The sequence below is a fragment of the Sphaeramia orbicularis genome, chromosome 16 (genome assembly GCF_902148855.1).
Source record: "Sphaeramia orbicularis chromosome 16, fSphaOr1.1, whole genome shotgun sequence".
Classification (NCBI taxonomy): Eukaryota; Metazoa; Chordata; class Actinopteri; order Kurtiformes; family Apogonidae; genus Sphaeramia; species Sphaeramia orbicularis.
This window is the reverse complement of record NC_043972.1, coordinates 41,087,661-41,108,921: the sequence shown is the minus strand read 5'-3', so window position 1 is coordinate 41,108,921 and position 21,261 is coordinate 41,087,661. Positions and strand designations below refer to the sequence as shown.

The window sequence follows — 21,261 nt, the reverse complement described above, 5'->3', positions numbered from 1 at the left end:
TTTTTAATTACAGCTTGTGTTTAAGCAACAATGTCCAACTTCATGTTCACATATTATATATACATATACACTATATTGCCAAAAGTATTTGCTCACCTGCCTTGACTTGCATAGGAATTTCAGTGACCCCTCCCCCCCCAACACACACACATGCACACAGCCTTCTGAGTGAATATGCTGCAAAGATGGTTTTATGGGACAACTCGACTTATTTCTGTTCAGTTAAATGAAGCCAAACTGTGTCTGAGTGTAGATGTCAAATGGACTGGACTTTACAGTTGGAATCAAATGAGTCCACCATTCCAGTCACATGATCTGATTAGATGATAGAGATGAACCCTCAAAGACCTGAACAGCTGCAAGAAAAATGTTTAGACACTTTTGATTCACTAATCCTATCAATACGTAGAAATAATAATCCAACTAAAATGCAGTTTTTCAGCTGTTCATTGTCATCAGTTGTGTTTTTTTGGAAGCAGCGCTGCAGCACTGATTCATCTGTTCAACCCATGGAGTGTTTGGTGCTTGTTTTTATGATCAGTTAATGATATATTTTTCTTCAGTATTCTCTTTTTTTATATAATAAACTTTGAATTTCAACATCTACATAACTTAAATGTAGGAAAATACCTGAATGTCACTAAAAATGCAAAGGATATTATTACCGTGAATGGTGACAAATCACTTAGGAAAGGTTGAATGTTGAAAAAAAATCATTTGTAAGTGACCACAAAAACAATTGTATGTCATTATGGGATACATATGTTTCTTTAAGGGTTAAATATCTTCTTTGATAGATATCCTATCACAATTTAGTAAAACTATGGCATGTCTTTGTTTTATATTTGGTTTTGCGTGTGCATGTAACCTGCTGTGGTGTCCTGTTTATCTGCAGTTTGACTGTGTGGGCATGAACAGTTGGACTTCACTGACATCCACTTGAATCTCCTGTTAGTTTGGCTGCACCTGTTGGGTGGGTTGTATGGAAGTAAATCTGTGTCATCAGATTCTGAATTATAAAAGACATTGAATTTGTAGCACTGAATTTTTTTTTTTGCACTCACATCAAGCATCTGAATTTTTTTTTACACTGAAATTAAGTATCTGAATTTTTTTTTGCATTGAAAAAAAGTATCTGAATATTTTTTGCACTGAAATTAAGTATCTGAATATTTTTTTGCGCTGAAACTATCTGAACCGTTTGTCTCTGAATTCAACTACGTTCATAAATTTAGAATTTAAAAAATTCAGATACTTAATTTCAGTGCAAAAAAACTCAGTGCTCAAAATTCAACGGCTTTGATAATTCAAAATCTGATGACACAGATTTACTTCCACAGAATGGGGCAAGTGTCAGCTCAACGGCACTGACAAATGAATTTCACTGACATCAGATTGTCAGTGTAGTTGATCCATGTCTGACAAAACAGATCCTCAGCCCACAGTAATGTGACAAATACATACTGAGCAAAAAACAGCGAGCAGTTAGATCCACTAACGTCCAAACCTGACTGTGAAAACCTTTAAATCTGGAAACACAACATGCAGTCCAACAAGCGCTAAGACTTCATGTTTCAAACTAAAATAAAGAAGCACATTTCTGACCGCGCTTGCAGAAGATGTCAAATCAGACATATAAATAAGATAATAAAAAATAAAAATACAAAAACATACCAGCACACAGAGCTCTACAGCTGGTGCATAATAAATATAAACCCAAATATAACTTTGATAAGAGCTGGACTTTGACTTGACTGTTTTCTCTAGAAACCTTTGCAGATGTTTGACTTTCACACACATATTACACTGGTTTGGTATTGATGAAGATTTCCACAGACTGTCACTTAAACCCAAGTAGAAGTTCAGTCAAAACGGACGGCTTCATTAAATAGATTTATAGTTCTATGTGTGTGCATGTGCCCTCACCGCTGGTTTCTGTCTTTTCTCTCTTTATTCAACACAGTTCTACAATATTGGCCTCCTTAAAGCGCTTTAGAAAAGTGTGTGTATAGCACTGACCAAAGGATGTTGGCTCAGTGTTTTTGTTCAAAGTGTTTTTATTGCATATCTAGTCACAGACAAGCATAATACAGTCAGGGATTGATGTTTTTTTAACCCAAACCCATGAACATTCCCATCCTGTTGGACCAAAAAAAAAAAAAAAAAAAAAAAGATAATTGACAACAACAACAACAACAATAATAATAATAATAATAATAATAATAATAAAAGCTGCAAGTGGCATTGAAAACCCTCACCATGGGCAAGTCCAGTAAAAATATGTCTATCGTTCAGCAGGTGGCGCTCTAGCACCAAATTTTATGTCTTCTGATGAATGGGTGTAGGCCTGGGAGACTGTCCATTTAAAAACAATAATACACATATTAAAAAAAAAACAAAAAACTGTCCATTTCATAACAATAATACACGTATTAAAAAACAAATAAACTCTGTCAATTTAAAAACAATAATACACATATTGAAAAAAAAAACAAAAACTGTCCATTTCATAACAGTAATACACGTATTAAAAAACAAACTGTTCATTTCATAACAATAATACACATATTAAAAACCAAATAAACTCTGTCCATTTCATAGCAATAATACACATATTAAAAACCAAATAAACTCTGTCCATTTCATAACAATAATACACATATTAAAAACCAAATAAACTCTGTCCATTTCATAACAATAATACACATATTAAAAACAAATATATTCAAGGCAGATTTATTACTATAACACAATTCATACACAGGAGAATTCACAGTGCTTTACAAAAATGGAAAAGAGACAGATTAAAACCACACAATTAAAATATGATCAATAAAACATAAATAATAATCAAATAAAACAAAGGAAAAGGTCAGAGGTCAGATAGAAGCCTTGGAGTTGAACAGCTGTTTAGAGCCTGGACTGAAACACACAGAACTGAAACACGCAGAACTGACACACAGAGAACTGAAACATGTAGAACTGAAACACATACAACTGAAACACGTGGAACTCAAACACAGAGAACTGAAACACGTAGAACTCAAACACGTAGAACTGAAACAGAGAACTGAAACACATAGAACTGAAACAGAGAACTGAAACATGTAGAACTGAAACACGTGGAACTGAAACAGATACAACTGAAACACGTAGAACTGAAACACGTGGAACTGAAACACACAGAACTGAAACACACAGAACTGAAACATGTAGAACTGAAACACATAGAACTGAAACACGTACAACTGAAACACACAGAACTAAAACACATAGAACTGAAATACACAGAACTGAAACACGTAGAACTGAAACAAACAGAATTGAAACACACAGAACTGAAACACGTAGAACTGAAACACATAGAACTGAAACACGAACGGAAACACAGAAAACTGAAACACGCAGAACTGAAACACGCAGAACTGAAACATACAGAACTTAAACACAGCTTCACCCTGTTTAGTCCTGACTCTGGGACCAGCACAAGACCAGTCCATGAAGTTTTCAGACCAGTCCCTGAGGTTCTCAGGTCCCAGATGGTTCATATGGACCAACATGTCCCAGATGGACTTTGGTTCTAGATCATGGACAGACTTCTAGACCAGCAGAGCTGTTTTAAAGTCTATTCTCTGAGCGACAGGAAGCCAGTGCACAGGTCTGAGCACAGGACTGATATGGTGGTCCTTCCTGGATCTAGTCTGGACCCCAGTGCACAGACCTGGACCAGGACTGATATGGTGGTCCTTCCTGGATCTAGTCTGGACCCCAGTGCACAGACCTGGACCAGGACTGATATGGTGGTCCTTCCTGGATCTAGTCTGGACCCCAGTGCACAGACCTGGACCAGGACTGATATGGTGGTCCTTCCTGGTTCTAGTCTGGACCCCAGCTGTCTTCAGCTGGTTTAGAGTCCAGTCAGAAGACCGTTCCAGTAGTCTAACCTGGTCCAGACAAATGCATGGATAAGTCTGTCTAAGTCTGGGTTAGACCGGTTTAAACCTGGTCCAGATAAATGCATGGATCAGTCTGTCTAAGTCTGGTTTAGACCGGTTTAAACCTGGTCCAGATAAATGCACGGATCAGTCTGTCTAAGTCTGGTTTAGACCGGTTTAAATCTGTGGTTCTACCAGTGTTTTTGAGATGGTCAAAGGAAGATGGAACTGATTTAATGAGTCTGTTAAAGTTTAGGTCTGAGTCCAGTATTAGCCCTAGATTTAGAACCTGATGTTCTGCTTTTAGAGGAACAGATTCCAGATGACTGATGAGACTGGATCTAGGTTTATGTGGGCCAAAGACAAGGACTTCAGTCTGGTCTGAGTTTAACTGGAGAAAGATGTTTTGCATCCACACTGTGATCTGTTGGAGGGTCAGGGGTTAGGGTTAGACTGATCTGTTGGAGGATTAGAGTTAGACTGATCTGTTGGCGGGTTAGGGTCAGGGTTAGGGTCAGGGTTAGTTAGACTGATCTGTTGGAGGGTCAGGGTTAGGGTCAGGGTTAAGGCTAGGGTTAGGGCCCATGTTGACCGGCTGTCAGACAGATGTAAATGTGAGTGTCGTCTGCATAGTTGTGGTAGGACACGTTCTTACTGTGTATGAACTGGCCCAGGGACAACATGTAAAGACTGAACAGGAGGGGTCTCAGGATGGACCCCTGGGGGACCCCACAGGTCACTGCCATTTGGTCGGACACACAGTTTCCGATTTGAACAAAATACCTCCTGTCCTCAAGGTAGGACTGGAACCATTTCAGGGCGGGACCACAGATGCCTACCCAGTCCTCAAACCTCTGGAACAGGATCACATGATCAACTGTGTCGAATGCAGCACTCAGATCCAGAAGGACTAAGACTGGTACTGGACCTGTGTGTGTTCAGACGGATGTCATTTAAACTCTGTCCATTTCAGAACAATAATAGAAATATTAACATACAAAAATAAACTCTGTCCATTTCAGAACAATAATACACATATTAACAAACAAAAATAAACTCTGTCCATTTCAGAACAATAATACACATATTAAAAACAAAAATAAACTCTGTCCTTTTCATAAGAATAATACACATATTAACAAGAATAAACTGTCCATTTCATAACAATAATACACATATTAAAAAAATAAACTCTGTCCATTTCATAACAATAACACACATTAAACAAAAATAAAATCTGTCCATTTCATAACAATAATACACATATTAAAAAACAAAAATAAACTCAGTCCTTTTCATAAGAATAATACACATATTAAACAAAAATAAACCGTCCATTTCATAATACACATATTAAACAAAAATAAAGTCTGTCCATTTCAGAACAATAATACACATATTAAACAAAAATAAAGTCTGTCCATTTCATAACAATAATACACATATTAAACAAAAATAAAAATCTGTCAATTTCATAACAATAATATACATATTAAAAAATAATACACTTTGTCCATTTCATAACAATAATACACATATTAAAAAACAAAAACCGAAAATTCTGTGATGCTAGATTCACTTGTTTTATTTATCAACATTCATTTTAGCAACATAAAAACTCTCACAAATTGATATTTATACATATTAACATTTTAGACAAGTCTTGATGAATTATTACCATGCAATGTGAACTCAGACCATGAAATCTTGGAAATTTGTGGAAAAAAGCTTCTACTAATTTCACATATTACACATGGTGAATTTTGCCACACACAAACACACACATCAATGTAACAGCATTGTTTGACATTTACAGTGTTTACAGTTGCAGGGTTTCTTTTCTTCTTTTAACAATGATGCGTTTGTCATGTAACAATACATGTTTTTTAATAGATTTCGGTCTGGTTTTTTACACAGTACACTAAACTTTTATTTTTGTTCCATGGATGCTCTTTTTAGAGGATGTTTTATGGTTCTATAACATGTCTAATCATCACCATCACTGTCAGAAACATCATCCCATGTAGCTCTATCTTCTGTTTCCTTCTGAACATTCACAGTGCTGCCACCTACACAGATCAGTGCAAGTCTTGCTGACATACAGGAACACCTGTCTGTATCACATTTGCCTTGCTTGCAAGTGCAGTGGACGAACTGCAAAACACTTTGAGGAGCAGGATTTTTAGTCATCCAGGTCACTGTTGACTCCCCATCCTCAATGTGCCATCCACTACCAATGGGTGAGGGTGCACACGTAATACCTTTCAGACAATGTCTCATTATTGCTGTTTGGTAGTTTGCCCTTTTGCAGTGTTGGTGTAGAGCATCACATGTTGGAGGTATGGACAGGGCAAACTACCAAGGCAATAATGACACATTGTCAGTAAGACTCTGGGTGGCCATGGCTCAGATGGTAGAGCAGGTCGTCCAATAACCGAAGGGTCGGCGGTTCGAATCCGGCTCTGTCCTAGTTAGTCCGTTGTGTTCTTGGGCAAGGCACTTCACCCAGTACCACTCACTCTGGTGTATGAATGTTTGGTGGTGGTTCACAACAATAATAATTCTTTGCCTGATGATCTGCTCACAGAAGAGAAGATCTTGTAGCTGACATTGAAGGCAGCTCATTTCTGAAACACACACCTAGTTTCACAAAGCTGCAAGGAACATTGTGTGTGTGTGAGAGAATGAGTTATGATCAGTAATAGCAGTAGTTGTAATAGCACTAGCAGTAGTAGTGATAGCAGTTGTAATAGTAGAGAATAGAATAAACTTACAAACTTACTAATAATACAGTGTGTGAGAGACAGAATTTTTTATTTATTTGTTTTACACACCTGCTGATAACGTCTGTGCCAGTGAAAGATGATCCTTTGTGCGTTTTCCAGACACAGTGATGTATTCATCCACTTTTTTTCATATTATGCATAAGGCAGGCAGAACAGGACCAGATGAAACAGTAGGTAGACCCATCCTGGACAGAACAGGACCAGATGAAACAGAAGGTAGACCCATCCTGGACCGTCATTTCTTCCTTGGAGTTTCACTTGTTGATCCTGTGGTGCTGCCGGCATCCCCTATTTGCACAGACTCGCCTCCCTGTGATTCATTGACGTCTGGATTCTCTCTTGTATGTTTCTCAGCGGAATCCAATCGCTTTTTATCAATGAATCGTCTGTAGAATGTTGCATGAAACCCAGCACCTTCTGGAACATTGTCAAAGTCAGTAGTGATAGTGTTTATAAGTTTCAGTTATAGTCCTGCTCTCACCACTCAAATAAAGCCATCGTTCGACACAGTTTCTTAACGTTTCCCATCGTTTGGCCGAAAATCCTGTATTTCTTCTTTTTTTTATGCATATGAGGTGCATATTCCATATTTTTGCTTGCTTTTTAAAACTTTTGGTTGTATTTTCCTCCTCCGAACTACAGGAAGCTCGCTTCCTGGTCGCAGCTATCTTGGATGTTTTACACTTTCTGATTGGACCAGCTGGTTACACGAGATTCAAACCGCAGCACGCATGATAACAATAGCATTGCGCAAATAAAGTTAAGTAGTACCGACTTCAAACACTGATTTAAAAAAAACTGCAGGATTGCAAATGGAGAACTTTTGACATTTACCTCAGGAACAATATATCTTTGTAACTGAGTGAAAAGATTGTAGCGCCCCATATGTCGGAACGGGATGAAACGATACACCATTCACCTTACGGCCTAGAAGTGCACTCACACTTTAGAAAAGCTTTGGTTCCTGTCTTCATGTTCATGTTCCAAACTTCACCAGAAACATCTGTTTTTCTGTGGTTTCTTTGTTCTGAGTCATGAGCGTGGATCGTTTGCTGACATTCCACAACCTTATCATCAGGGAAAATCTGACAGACGTTCCCACTAAGCTACTCCTGCTGGCGCTGGTGGAACCTGTGGGACCAGGTGAGCTTGTGTTCCATTCCGGGACACAGTCCACCTGAGATACACCAGCACTCAGACTCTTCTGTCCATCCGTCAGCCTTCCACAGGTCTGTTTTCTCTGTTTTCTCTGGGTTCAGTCTCTTTGTGCTGTTTGATTGGTTCTCTGTAAACTTTCACCAGTTTAGTGTGGTTTATTACTGGTTCAAAGTGGTTTTGGTTGCAGTTCAACCATTGGATGATGTTCCATGGGCTCCATTTGTCTTTGCAGATTCAGGAAATCCCCTCCGACGTCTGACTGGGACACTCATGTGAGCTGAAGTGGTCCAGAACAGGAGGGACTTTCACTGGACCATTGGGGACATTTCCATCCCAGCTTCATCAACAGTGAGTCTGTCCCAAACTCAAATGTTTGTGGTGTAAGAGGGGGGGGCACATAAGGATTTTGTGAACGTGAACAGATGTTTTATCTGTTCCACAGCCCACACATGCAGATCAATAATCAGGCCTAAACTCTGTCCATTTCATAATAATAATAATACACACATTAAAAACAAAAATAAACTCTGTCCATTTCATAACAATAATACACACATTAAAACCAAAAATAAACTATTTCCATTTCATAACAATAATACACACATTAAAAAACAAAAATAAACTATTTCCATTTCATAACAATACACACATTAAAAAACAAAAATAAACTCTGTCCATTTCATAACAATAATACACACATTAAAAACAAAAATAACCTCTGTCCATTTCATAACAATAATACATACATTAAAAATAAAAATAACCTCTGTCCATTTCATTTGTCAGACAGCAGATAGGGCTTGCACCCCCTACTGTCTGATGTCTTCTCCTTCGCCCTATCTGTGGTCTGACAAATCCTCCTGAGCAGCCTGTAAGACATGTCACAGCAACATCATGTGACGCTTCTGACGAAGGCTACAGGAAGTAGGCGGAACTAGTCAAGCAGGTAAACAACTGCCCCTATCTGATAAATGAATCACTGACACAGTTGACTTGGAAGACAGTGTGAAACTTTACCAGACGTCAAACGTTTGTTGTGTAAGTGACACTGACAGAGCGGAACCTTGTGCAGTCGAACCTGAACAGAACACGTCAAACACATGCTCGACACACAACATGGATTTTCTCCCACATGTTGTTGAAGTGGACTCAAAGCACAGTGGACTGATACTGAACAACACACTGTCGGTGGACAGACTTGGGGTCAAAGGTGGTCCTGAACCCAGTCCGACGGTCAGGGCCTTCACAGAGGGTTCAGGTCTGGGTTCAAGTCACTGTTGATGTTATTGACATCCCACAAAACCACAGCATTTCCCCTCGGTGTCCATTTGAAAAGGCCTCTAATGTTGTGTGTGAATAGAAATGCATTCATCTGAAGGGTTTGTGCAGATCGATAGGATGGAGACGGAAGACAGATTTACAGCACATACCTGGACTGGGACAAATAGGGACTTCCTCCTTCCACACACACAGTCCTATGTTTAACGGCACTGGTGGAGACACCTGTCACTCAAACATGTCTGACCAATGAGGAAGCATCCGCCCACTGGAAAAAAACAAACAAAACAAAAAAACTTTAAAACTTTTTTCCCTTTAAAGAAAAAACAAATTCAAAAACAATTTTTTGGGTCTCAGTTTGGATTTTTTCAAACACTTTTATTGAAAATATATATTTTTTTTTTTTATTGAAGTGACATTTTTGAGGATTGAATAATAGACACGAATATCCAACCCCTAATATGACCAAATACAAAAAAGATGACTTCATTCAAAAAAATTATGTTCAATCCAAAAATGTTCACTTCAAAGAAAAAAAAGTGTTCAAATGCCATTTTTTAGATTTTTTTTTTTTTTTTCATTCAATCCCTTTTTTTCTTTGATTCAACATGTTTGTGTTGGATTGAAGTGTATTTTTTTTCTTTGAACATGTTTTTGTTGGATTGACAGTTTTTGTTTTGGTTCAGTCAGTCCAGACTCAAATGTTCCTTCCTGTTCCTCTCAGACATGTTGAACCCTTTATGGACCCTTTTCTCAGCTCCAGTCCTCCTGCACACTGACGGAACTCTGGGATTTTACAGACCGGGTCCTGGTCCTGGGTTCCTGTTCCTCTAAACTGGGATTTCCAATGTTGGGTCAGTTCCTTCCAAATTGTAATCCAGTACAGATTACAGTTACTTCAAAGTCATTCCCTCCCTTACACTTTTACTGTCTCAGAACTGTAATGGATTACATGACTCCTGGATTACTGTGGAGTTCCGTACAGAAGGAGGAACACTATTAGGAAACGGCAGAGGAACAGAGAACAGAACATAGAACACAGAACAGAACCTAGTTAATAGAACTGAACAGAGAACAGAACCTACTGAAAAGAACAAAACATAGAATGGAACCTAGTACATAGAATAGAACACAGAAAGGAACCTTGAATAGAACACAGAACAGAAAACAGAACACAGAAAAGAACCTAGTAAATAGAACAGAACATAGAACAGAACAGAGAACAGAACCTACTGAAAAGAACAAAACATAGAATGGAACCTAGTAAATAGAATAGAACAAAGAAAGCAACCTTGAATAGAACATAGAACAGAAAACAGAACACAGAACAGAACCTAATAAATAGAACAGAACAATGAATAGAACCTTGTAAGTAGAAGATAGCATAGAACAGAACCTAGAACAGAACCCAGAATAGAACCTAGTAAATAGAACAGAACATAGAAATGAACATAAAACAGAACCTAGAATAGAACATAGAAACAAACCTAGAATTGTACATTGAACAGAACCTAGAACAGAATGCAGCACATATAATAGAACCTAGAATAGCCCATAGAACAGAAGAACTAAACACAGAAAAGAACACAGAACACAACTAAACATAGAAAAGAACAGAACATAGAATAGAACATAGAATAGAACACAGAACTAAACATAGAACAGAGAATTAAACACAGACAAGAACACAGGACACAGAACTAAACATAGAAAAGAACAGAACATAGAACTGAACATAGAATAGAACGGAGAACGGGATCACTCCTGTTTTTTTTTTTTCTTCAGGTTAGCACATGTAGCAGGTAGAACTAATGTTTTAGCACTGGAGCACCCTGGGCTTTTTTTAGGGATGCACAACAAACAAATCTACTGCCATGGTGATCTGTCAATAGACTAGACAAAGAGTTTAGGTTTGAAAAATGGACAAGGATTTGACTGCAATGTTTCTGTTTTTTCACCGTTTATACAGTTTGCACTTTAATGTTCTGAGATGTGTAATGTAAATGGGCTCACTGCAGGCACTGATATTGTTAAAATCTTTGTTACCAAAATTAGTCTGTTGTTCTAAAAAAAAAGTTACTTTATTGTCACATTTCTTATTTTTATTTGGAAAAATATTAACTCAGGGAGCAGTCTGGTTGAGTTTATTTGTATTATTCAAGCAAAAATCTAAGTTATTTTTAATTTGTACAACAAATTATTCAAGGAAAAGCAAAAAGTATTTTTACAATATTGATGTTTCTTTCAGTAAAAGTTGTAATTGCACCACTGTTGTAATGTTGTTGGGGTTGAGGGGGGTCTGGAGATTTTTCATCCTCCAAAGGGGGGTCCAATAGAAAAAGACTGAGAACCACTGGTTTAAATGAACTGATGTGTTTTTTGTTTGTTTGTTTTTTGTTTTTTTTTTTTTTACCTTTTTTCTCTTAAAAGACTGATAACCTAATGTGGAAATTTTGATTGGTAGGATTATTTTTGAGTTTGGATTTTGGGGGGGGGCTGGGTGTTTGAATTTGTGAGTTTTTGTGCCTGCATTGTTTAATACATGATTTTTAATTTTAAATCGTTTAAATGTAATTTCTTTTTCTGTCATTTATTGTGTATTGTGTGTTTAATTAAGACTTGCATCCTTTGTGTAGTTTGAGGGATAACAAACAGACAAAAACTAAATAACCAAAAACAAAGACTGGAGTGCATACAAAAGACTGAATTAAAACGTCTGTCTGAACATCTTAAATGTCAGGAGAGAGACCTGGCTGGCACCCCTAAAAAAAATCAGTATATAATAAAATAAAATAAATAAATTAAACCTTCAAACTCAAACTGTCACAATGTGACCTCTGCTCATGTGACCTCTTCAGTCCTTCAGGTTTTAATGGAAATCTAAGAAACCATCATCACATGGTCATGGGTCATCGTCACCTCTGTATTTTCTTGCTAGACTTTGAGAATCAGCTGTGCTTGTCCTTCCCTTCAGGTCTCATCATCAGCTCCAGGAGGACATCTAGTGGTCTGAATGTAGAACTACAGCACAACAACACAAACAACACACACACACCTTCATGAACTCCCTTCTTCATCCAACACACACCATATGAGATGTGGGATGCAGGTCTTGGTCCAAAACCCTGAGTCTGGTTTATCTGTGACCCGCTGGTCCACATCGGACTCTTGTCCATCATAGAACCACATCTCAAACTCTGCTGTTTTCAGTGTTTGTCATGTGACTGATGTGGATTCAGCAGAATGGATCAGTGTGAGGACAGAGAGGAGGGAGCCCCTCCCCCAAAGACCACCGACAGGACCCCCTCAGGACCTGGACCCGACAGACCCCCCAAAGCTCAGAGGTGAGACCCCCATCTGGATCTGTACACCACTGTTCTCCATGTCAGAGCTCAGCACTAAAACCACTGACACCACTATTCACAGACCTGGACCAGGACCAGGACCCAGCTGTGTGTCCATGAACAGCGATGACTCCATGGGTGTTCCACAGAATCAGTAAGTGACCCTCAGATCTGGTCCAGATCCAACCGGGTTTTCTGCTCAGTCAGTCCTAACTTGGCGTTCTAGGTCCGACCTAAAGTTAGTCCTGTTGCACCATCGGTGTCACATGGTCTTTTTCTTCAATCTCTGGTTCAGACACTGGCAGGAGAATCACACTAAACCTGATCAATGAAAAACTGTACTTGTAGTGGGAGCTGGTCCTGGATGATCCTGGATCAGAGTCCAGGGTTGGTTCCTGGTCCATTGAACACCTTTGTATCGTATGTTGAGTGCAGATGGTGAGGACACACATTGTTAAGACAGAGCTGTTGGTTTCATCCAAATGTGGATGAGACCAACTAAACCCAGTGAGTGTGAAGCTCCAAACACACTCACATGTTGACTGTCATTGGGACCAGCAGGACCAGGACACCTGTCCCACTACAGGGGGTCATGTCACTCATGATGGAGTCCGTGTGGACGGACATAATGTGAGCTCATTGTTGATGATTGGTCCACAGAGCGGAGCAGCAGAGCTCAGAGGTTCCCAGTGATCCACGGCGTCCATCTCAGCCGGACTCCACATGTGAGGTGTGTACTGGTCCAACATCTACTGGTCCATCTGTTCTGTCCAATCAATAATGTCCAACGCTGATGCAGTCCAGCTTATTCATGTGGAACTCTTCAGGAGGTTTTTGTCTTTGATATAAAATGAATGATGTTGATGGAAAGTGTCAAACATTTGGACAGCAGGTTCATTAAACCTGAGGATTACGTTGATGAACAGATTCATGATCACATCACATACAGACCTGGTTGTTGAAGGTGAACATGTTCTTTTGGATCTTTACAGGAAACACAGATGGCAGCACTTAAAGAAAGTCTGTTGAAAATTCTGGAGGATTTGGCCGATGGTGATTTTGAAACGTTCAAGTGGTTCTTGAGAAATGAACTATCCATCCCAGTGAGTAAACTGGAGAACGCAAAACGGACGGACACTGTGGATCTGATGGTCCAGACCTACTACCCAAATACTCAGACAGTCACTGTAAGGGTTCTGCAGAAGATGGACAGGACTGATCTGGTGCAGAAACTTTCAAAAGGCATCCTATCTAAAGGTCAGTCATTAATAAGTAATTAGTAAAGTAAGAGGTTCTATATTTCCTTCCCTGTGACACAATAAACAGAAGGACGGTGATCATGTTGTTTCCATCTGTTCAGACCCAGTAGAATTCTGTGAATATTCAGATCCTGTCCTGGTAACATTCAAACCCCTCAGAGCATCAATTTACAGATCAGTTCAATCTGTGAAGGCAGTCGTCATCTGGGTTTGGAGAAGTCAAAAATCTAAGATGAACTCAACACAGAGTTTAGTCAAACTAAAAAAAACCCCAGTCAATTCAAACTGAGGATGAAGCAGAACTGTATTACACAAACACTGAACACTTTTATTATTATTATTATTATTATTATTATTATTATGCCTGAGCTGAGTAAAGCCGGTGCAGGCTGCAGTGGGTTCATGGGGACCAAATCTCCAGTGAGGTGGTCGCCTTTCTCCTCTGTCTCCACTCTCACTCATATTCACCTTCTTGACAGTCAGACCTTTCAGAACATGTACATGACGTGTGCACAAACCACATATTTACACCTCCTCTGAATGAATGGGAGTCAATGGGACACGTCCAGTCGGGGTCAGTCACGTGTTTAAGTGCACGGCACGTGACATCTGACCCCACAGAGACGTGGGGGACCTCGAGACCTTTCGAAAAAAAACAAAGATGTCATTGCCATGGAAACGAATATATTGTTCTTGCTCAGATTATATATTTTTTTTTTGTTTCTTTTTCTTTCTCTTATGCTTTGAGCTCAAATTTGACCCCCTGAACATTTACGACAACTCACCAAATTTTGCCCAAAATTCAGAAGTGTGAAAAATTGAATTTACATACAGATTTTGTAGATGTCGGTAAAGAAATGTTGTGACAGCGCCCCCTTGAAAAGTGGAAATACATTACACCAATGGGACCACGTCCAATGTAAAGTTTGTCATAGAGCCACAAAAATCGGTACACAGATTCATCATCAGGAGACAAACAAAAAATGTTATTATGGCCACGCCCCTAAACCAACCCTTAGTCGGCCATGTTGGATTGAAATTTCCAAAATGCCGAATCAGCGTTTTCGCGGACGTTGTTTTTTAACTATCTCCTCCTTGGGCGTTTGGCCAAATGAACTCAAAATTGGTGTACGGTATCTAGAGAAGTGGGGCATCAAAAGTTAGCCAAATTTTTGGGAAAGGTGTCACCTTTTTTTGTATGACGAGGTCACAAAGTTTGCAAAGTTTTTTCAAAAATTTACCATTACAAAAATTGCTTCAGCTCAGACGTACGAACATTGATTTGGCTCAAATTTGAATCAGACCTCTATCTCCCAGGTCTACACCCATTTATGGAAAGAAATTGAAATTTTGCACTGTAGCACCTTCTACAAATTTTTTATAAAAATTGCTTTAGTTTGGACATACAATCACCAATTTGGCTCAAATTTGACTCAGACGTCTATCTCCCAGACCTACACCCATTTATCAGAAAAATTTGAAATTTGGCGCTATAGCGACCCCTACAACTTCACGAAAATTGCTTCTGTTCGGAAATACGAATATAAATTTGGCTCAAATTTAAATCAGTGTTCAATCTCCCAGTCCTACACCCATTTATCGAAAGAAACTGCCATTTCACACTACAGCGCCCCCTACAAATTTACCTGAATGAAAACTGCATCAGTTCAGACATATGAACACTGATTTGGCTCAAATTTGACTCAGTGCTACATCTCGCAGGCCTACACCCGTTCAATGAAAGAAATTGAATTTTGGCTGCATAGCGCCCCCTACAGATTTACTCAGACAAAAATTTGTTCAGTTCAGACATACGAACACCAATTTGCCTCAAATTTGAGTCAATTGTCAATCTCCCAGTCCTACACAAATTTATTGAAAGAAATTGAAATTTGCCACTATAGCACCCCCGACAAGTTTACCTTTACGAAAATTGTCTTAGGTCTTACATACGAATACTGATTTTGCTCAAATTTGAATCTGTTATCAATCTCCCAGCCCTACACCCATTCATCAGAAGACATTAAAATTTGGTGCTAGAGCGCCACCTGTTGAATGATGGACTTTCTTGTACTGGACGAGCCCGTGGCGAGGACCTTTCAATGCCGTTTGCAGCTTTAATTATTATTATTATTAATGGATCAAATGGACAGCTAATATAAACTAAAACAATCAGCTGTTCTATCAGAATCCACTCGTAGTTTTCTCAGTTACTCTCAGTCATTCCCACTAATGTGAGTTTTGAGGTCTCAGTGACCTTTGACCTTTGTCCACCTCCATGCAGTTACTTCATCCTTCAGTCCAAGTGACCATTTGGTCCAGATTTGACTGAAGTGTGTCAAAGCCTTCCTTAGATTTGGTCTTTTAAAGGTAACTGTTGCTGACAGACGGACCTTTTTGTGTGGCTCTAAAGTCAAAGTGAAGCAGCTGTCAGTCTGTTTGAAAGGTTCGACTACACTCAAAGATACAAGAGACTCTGAAAACACACACAGGTGAACACACCAAGTGGAAGGAGGACACTTTTCATCACAGTCTTCTAGTCCAAGCAGGTCATTCAGTCCCTGGAAACATCCAGTGGTTCAGCTGTTATTCTTTCACTGTAGGATTGGACCGTTTTTCCAGTGGTCATTTTCAGCTCCACAACAGTTTCCTTCTACGAAACTGGGACCTGAACACGTTTGGTCTCAGTTATAACACTGTAGTGGCCAAATACGGACATGTGAGAATAACTGAGTCAATCCTATTAAATACAGACGACTTTCTCATTGAACTACCTAGTGGTATTTGACTAAATGGACATGAACGAACCTGATGGATGACATCCATGTGTAGAGTTTGAATCAGAGGAAAAACAGTGACTGAAGTCAAATGGATGAAACTGATGAAACTACTGCCGACATGACTGAATATTTTTACAGCTGTGTTTGTTGTAGATAAAAGGGTTTAAAGGACACTCCAAAGAGAACAAAGATGATATTCAGGATTAAAGATCAATGATGATAGAAAACTACAGAGAAGACAAACCGTGCGTTTCCATGACAACTTTTCTTCCTGGTTTAATCTGATTAAAGGTTCGATCCTATTTCAGATGTCCATGTAAACACCTTATTTCTGTTGAAAAAGACAAGTTAAGATTAAATTTAAACCTGATTAAAGTCACTGCTTTAATCCCCTTTTAATTCTGAGCTAAACTATTCCTTGGACATGTAAACCCTTTATTCCATTTGGACTTTATTCCTTCCATTCTGCACATGCTCGTTGTCTTGTCCTGTGGTGATGACACACACATTCTGCGCTGGTGGAAGAATATGCAATGCAGTCTAGTCTTCCCAAAGCGTTCCAGTGGGCTATTCTGATGGGATCTACCAGCCTGGAAAACCCTGAAGGAACAGTTCAACACTTGGTTTTATTCATTCATTTGTCATGAACTAATGAGTTCCAGAAGTGGGAGAAACAGTTTGAACTGCAGCCCTTCTGTTAGCTTAGCTTAGCCTAGCTTAGCATAATGGCTTCATTCCTGTGGTCAGACGTAGCCTGGCTTTTAGAGGTGATTTGTAGTGTTTTATGAGTGATTTTGTGAAATTCATTTCTCCCTAATCATTCCTTTAGTCCGCTGGGGTCAATATGATCAAAAATTTAGGCTCAAATCATGGTCATGTGACTTACTGCAGGAATAAAATCTGGGCAAATAAAAACTAATGCAAAGCTAAAACGGTAAAGCTAAGCTAATTTAGCGCATGCATCCCTTCCAACAAAAAGATTTTCCAACTTCCGTCAACACTACATTCCACTGATTGTATGAGTGCAGTAAGTCGCAGATCTAAAGAAATAATTAGAGAAAATCGGATTTCAAAAAATCACTGACAAAAGACGACAAATCACCTTTAAAACACTGCCTACGCGTGACCGTGGAAATGCAGTGACTATGCTAAGCTAAGCTAACAGAAGGGCTGCCAGAACAAGGCAACATGAGCACTGCAGTGCAAACCCTTCTGCTCACTGATCTACCTCATTAATACCTCATGTAAACCTTTATTCAGGTTTAACATTTCCATGGAAACAGAAGAGAAAATACTTTAGTTCCAAATTAATTTCTTCTGGAAAAATAAATCGGATTTAAAAAGACATCACATAACCGTACCCAAAGTGTTGTTAATAAGGTGGATGTAGTTTGTTTGAATAATCAATTATTGAAGACATTGAAGGGTTCCTCATGTACAAATACACATGAACATATTTGAACAGTTCAACTCTACTGTCCTCCAGCTGAATGTCATGGATATGACAGAAAACACATGAACTATAAACTGATCTAATGAGGAAATGAATGACTAGACCTGAATACACACAGAATCTGGAACAGAATGATATGATACTAAAAGAAATGGGAAACATTCCCCTTCCATTTGTGTTTGGAACATCCTCTGAATCGTCTTCTTTGTCTTCACTCAGAGAGCATTGACCAGTGTCAGCGAAAACTGAAGGTTAAGCTGAAGGAGAAGTTTGAGTGTGTGTTCGAGGGCATTGCTAAAGCAGGACACCCCAAAACCCTCCTGAACCAGATCTACTCAGAGCTCTACATCACAGAGGGAGAGGCTACAGAGGTCAACCAGGACCATGAGGTCAGACAGATTGAAACAGCATCCAGGAACCCACACAGACCACCAACAACCATCACATGTAAAGACATCTTTAAAACACCACCTGACAGACGTCAGCCAATCAGAACAGTGCTGACAAAGGGCGTGGCCGGCGTGGGGAAAACAGTGTCCACACAGAAGTTCAGTCTGGACTGGGCTGAGGACAAAGCCAACCAGGACATCCACTTCATATTTCCACTCACCTTCAGACAGCTGAATGTGCTGAAACAGAAGAAGTTCAGTTTGGTGGAACTGCTTCATCACTTCTTCACTGAAACCAAAGAAGCAGGAATCAGGATCTTTGCAGACCACCAGGTGGTGTTCATCTTGGACGGTCTGGATGAGTGTCGACCTCCTCTGGACTTCAACAACACTCAGATCCTGACTGATGTGACGGAGTCCACCTCAGTGGATGTGCTGCTGATGAACCTCATCAGGGGGAACCTGCTTCCCTCTGCCCGCCTCTGGATAACCACACGACCTGCAGCAGCCAATCAGATCCCAGAAGAGTATCATGGCATGGTGACAGAGGTCAGAGGGTTCACTGACCCACAGAAGGACGAGTACTTCAGGAAGAGGTTCACAGATAAAAGACAGACCAACACAATCATCTCCCACATCAAGAGGTCACGAAGCGTCCACATCATGTGTCACATCCCAGTCTTCTGCTTGATCACTGCTAGAGTTCTGGAGGATGTATTGAAGACCACAGACAGAGGAAAACTGCCCAAGACCCTGACTGAGATGTACATCCACTTCCTGGTGATTCAGGCCAAAGTGAAGAACGTCAAGTATGATGGAAAATCTGGGAGAGATTTACCCTGGAGTCCAGAGACCAGGAAGATGATTGAGTCTCTGGGAAAACTGGCCTTTGAGCAGCTGAAGAAAGGAAACCTGATCTTCAGTGAATCAGACCTGACAGAGTGTGGCATCGATATCAGCTCAGCGTCAGTGTACTCAGGAGTGTTCACAGAGGTCTTCAAAGAGGAGAGCGGAGGGTACGAGAACAAGGTGTTCTGCTTCATCCATCTGAGTGTCCAGGAGTTTCTGGCTGCTCTTCATGTCCATCAGACCTTCATCAACACTGGAGTCAATCTGCTGTCAGAACAAACATCTGTTTGGTCTAAACTATCAAAGGTCAAACCAGTCCAGTTGTACCAGACCGCTGTGGACCAGGCCTTACAGAGTCCAAATGGACATCTGGACCTGTTCCTGCGCTTCCTCCTGGGTCTATCACTGCAGACCAATCAGAGTCTTCTACACGGTCTGGTGAAAGAAACAGGAAGCAGCTCAAAGACCAACCAGAAAACTGTAGAGTACATCAAGAAGAAGATCAGTAAGAATGTGTCTGCAGAGAGAAGCATCAACCTGTTCCACTGTCTGAATGAACTGGAGGATAGATCTCTGGTGGATCAGATCCAACAGTACCTGAGATCAGGACGTCTGTCCACAAAACAACTGTCTCCTGCTCAGTGGTCAGCTCTGGCCTTCATCTTACTGTCATCAGAAAAAGACCTGGATGTGTTTGACCTGAAGGAATACTCTGGTTCAGAGGAGGTTCTTCTGAGGCTGCTGCCAGTGGTCAAAGCCTCCAACAAAGCTCTGTGAGAACAAACAGTTGGATCAAACATCTCAAATATGGATCTATCATTTCAACCAGATCAATAACTTTATACTCATGCCTTTTGTTTTGTCCAGACTCAGTGGCTGTAACCTGTCAGACAGAAGCTGTGAAGCTCTGTCCTCAGTTCTCAGATCCCAGTCCTGTAATCTGACACATGTGGATCTGAGCAACAATGACCTGAAGGATTCAGGAGTGAAGGTCCTGTCAGATGGACTGAAGAGTTCAGGATGCAGACTGGACACTCTCAGGTCAGACACAGTGGATTTATATGTTTTCATGCTTTTATTACACTTTCATGTTTTTTTTTATGCTCAAATACTTTGTGTTTTGTGTGTTTGTACAAATAGTTCCAGTTTTCCTAAATCCTCATTCTTTTATTCCAGTTCTAGTTGATACCAAATGTATCGGTCCACCTTTACCTCTGTGTCAGAGTCCATCCAACATCAGCAAGTGTTGACACTCTTTCATTTTCAGTCTCCTCTCCATGTTTGATCCTTTTCAACAGGAATGTTTCGTCAGAATGCTGGACAGTAACCTGAAAGCCAACAAAGAATCAGTCAACAAAAGTCACATACATTTAGTTTCATTTATTCCCTTAATAATTCAAATGCGGGCCGTGGACAAAAACACAAGGCCAGAAAAATGTGGCGGAGGCTGGGACAGTGACGGTTGTGTCAAATTAATGAAATTAATAGAACAAAACAGGGCCTAACTGAGCATTTAGATGAAGGAAACAGAAAAACTAAATGAATATGTTACCAGCACCAGGTCTAGGGGAATCTGGACCGGCAACAAAGGTTGCACAAGCTAGGGTGCACCGTGCAGCCAACAAAATGAAAAGGTGTGAACTGTGGATCAACGAGAGAGGACAACAAGTCATGGCTTAGCTTCATTCACTGCGCATTTAAAGCTATACCGTATGATGTGGCATTTTTACACTTTTCTTTTGTCATCTTAAAATGCTCCTAATAAGTGTGTGTCAAACTAAAATGGAAAAGAAATCCACCAGGCATTGAAACTCAAAAATGTTTAATTCTCACATATTTCTAATAAAAGTCTGACCAATCATTTTAGTCGGTCCGAATGAAATAATTGGCAGAACCTGACTGAGCCTCCTGTCAATCATCCATTACGGCTGTCCAGCATCCGATCCACTATCGCTGCCTCACATCCGATATGTGTTCCTCTGAATCTGACGCTTCATTCGCGCTGCTTCTCCTGTCACTGACCACAGTCT

The 21,261-nt window shown here is 39.9% G+C and overlaps 1 protein-coding gene across 1 annotated transcript; it reads left to right on the top strand.

Annotated features, from left to right (window-relative positions):
• Positions 1 to 18,496: 18,496 nt before the first annotated feature.
• Positions 18,497 to 19,840, top strand: LOC115434875 (protein NLRC3-like; the record flags this gene model as incomplete). Its single annotated transcript, XM_030157006.1, has 1 exon — positions 18,497 to 19,840. A coding segment is annotated over one exon (1,344 nt), but the record flags the coding sequence as incomplete, so codon positions are not given.
• Between the last annotated feature and the right edge of the window lie 1,421 nt (positions 19,841 to 21,261).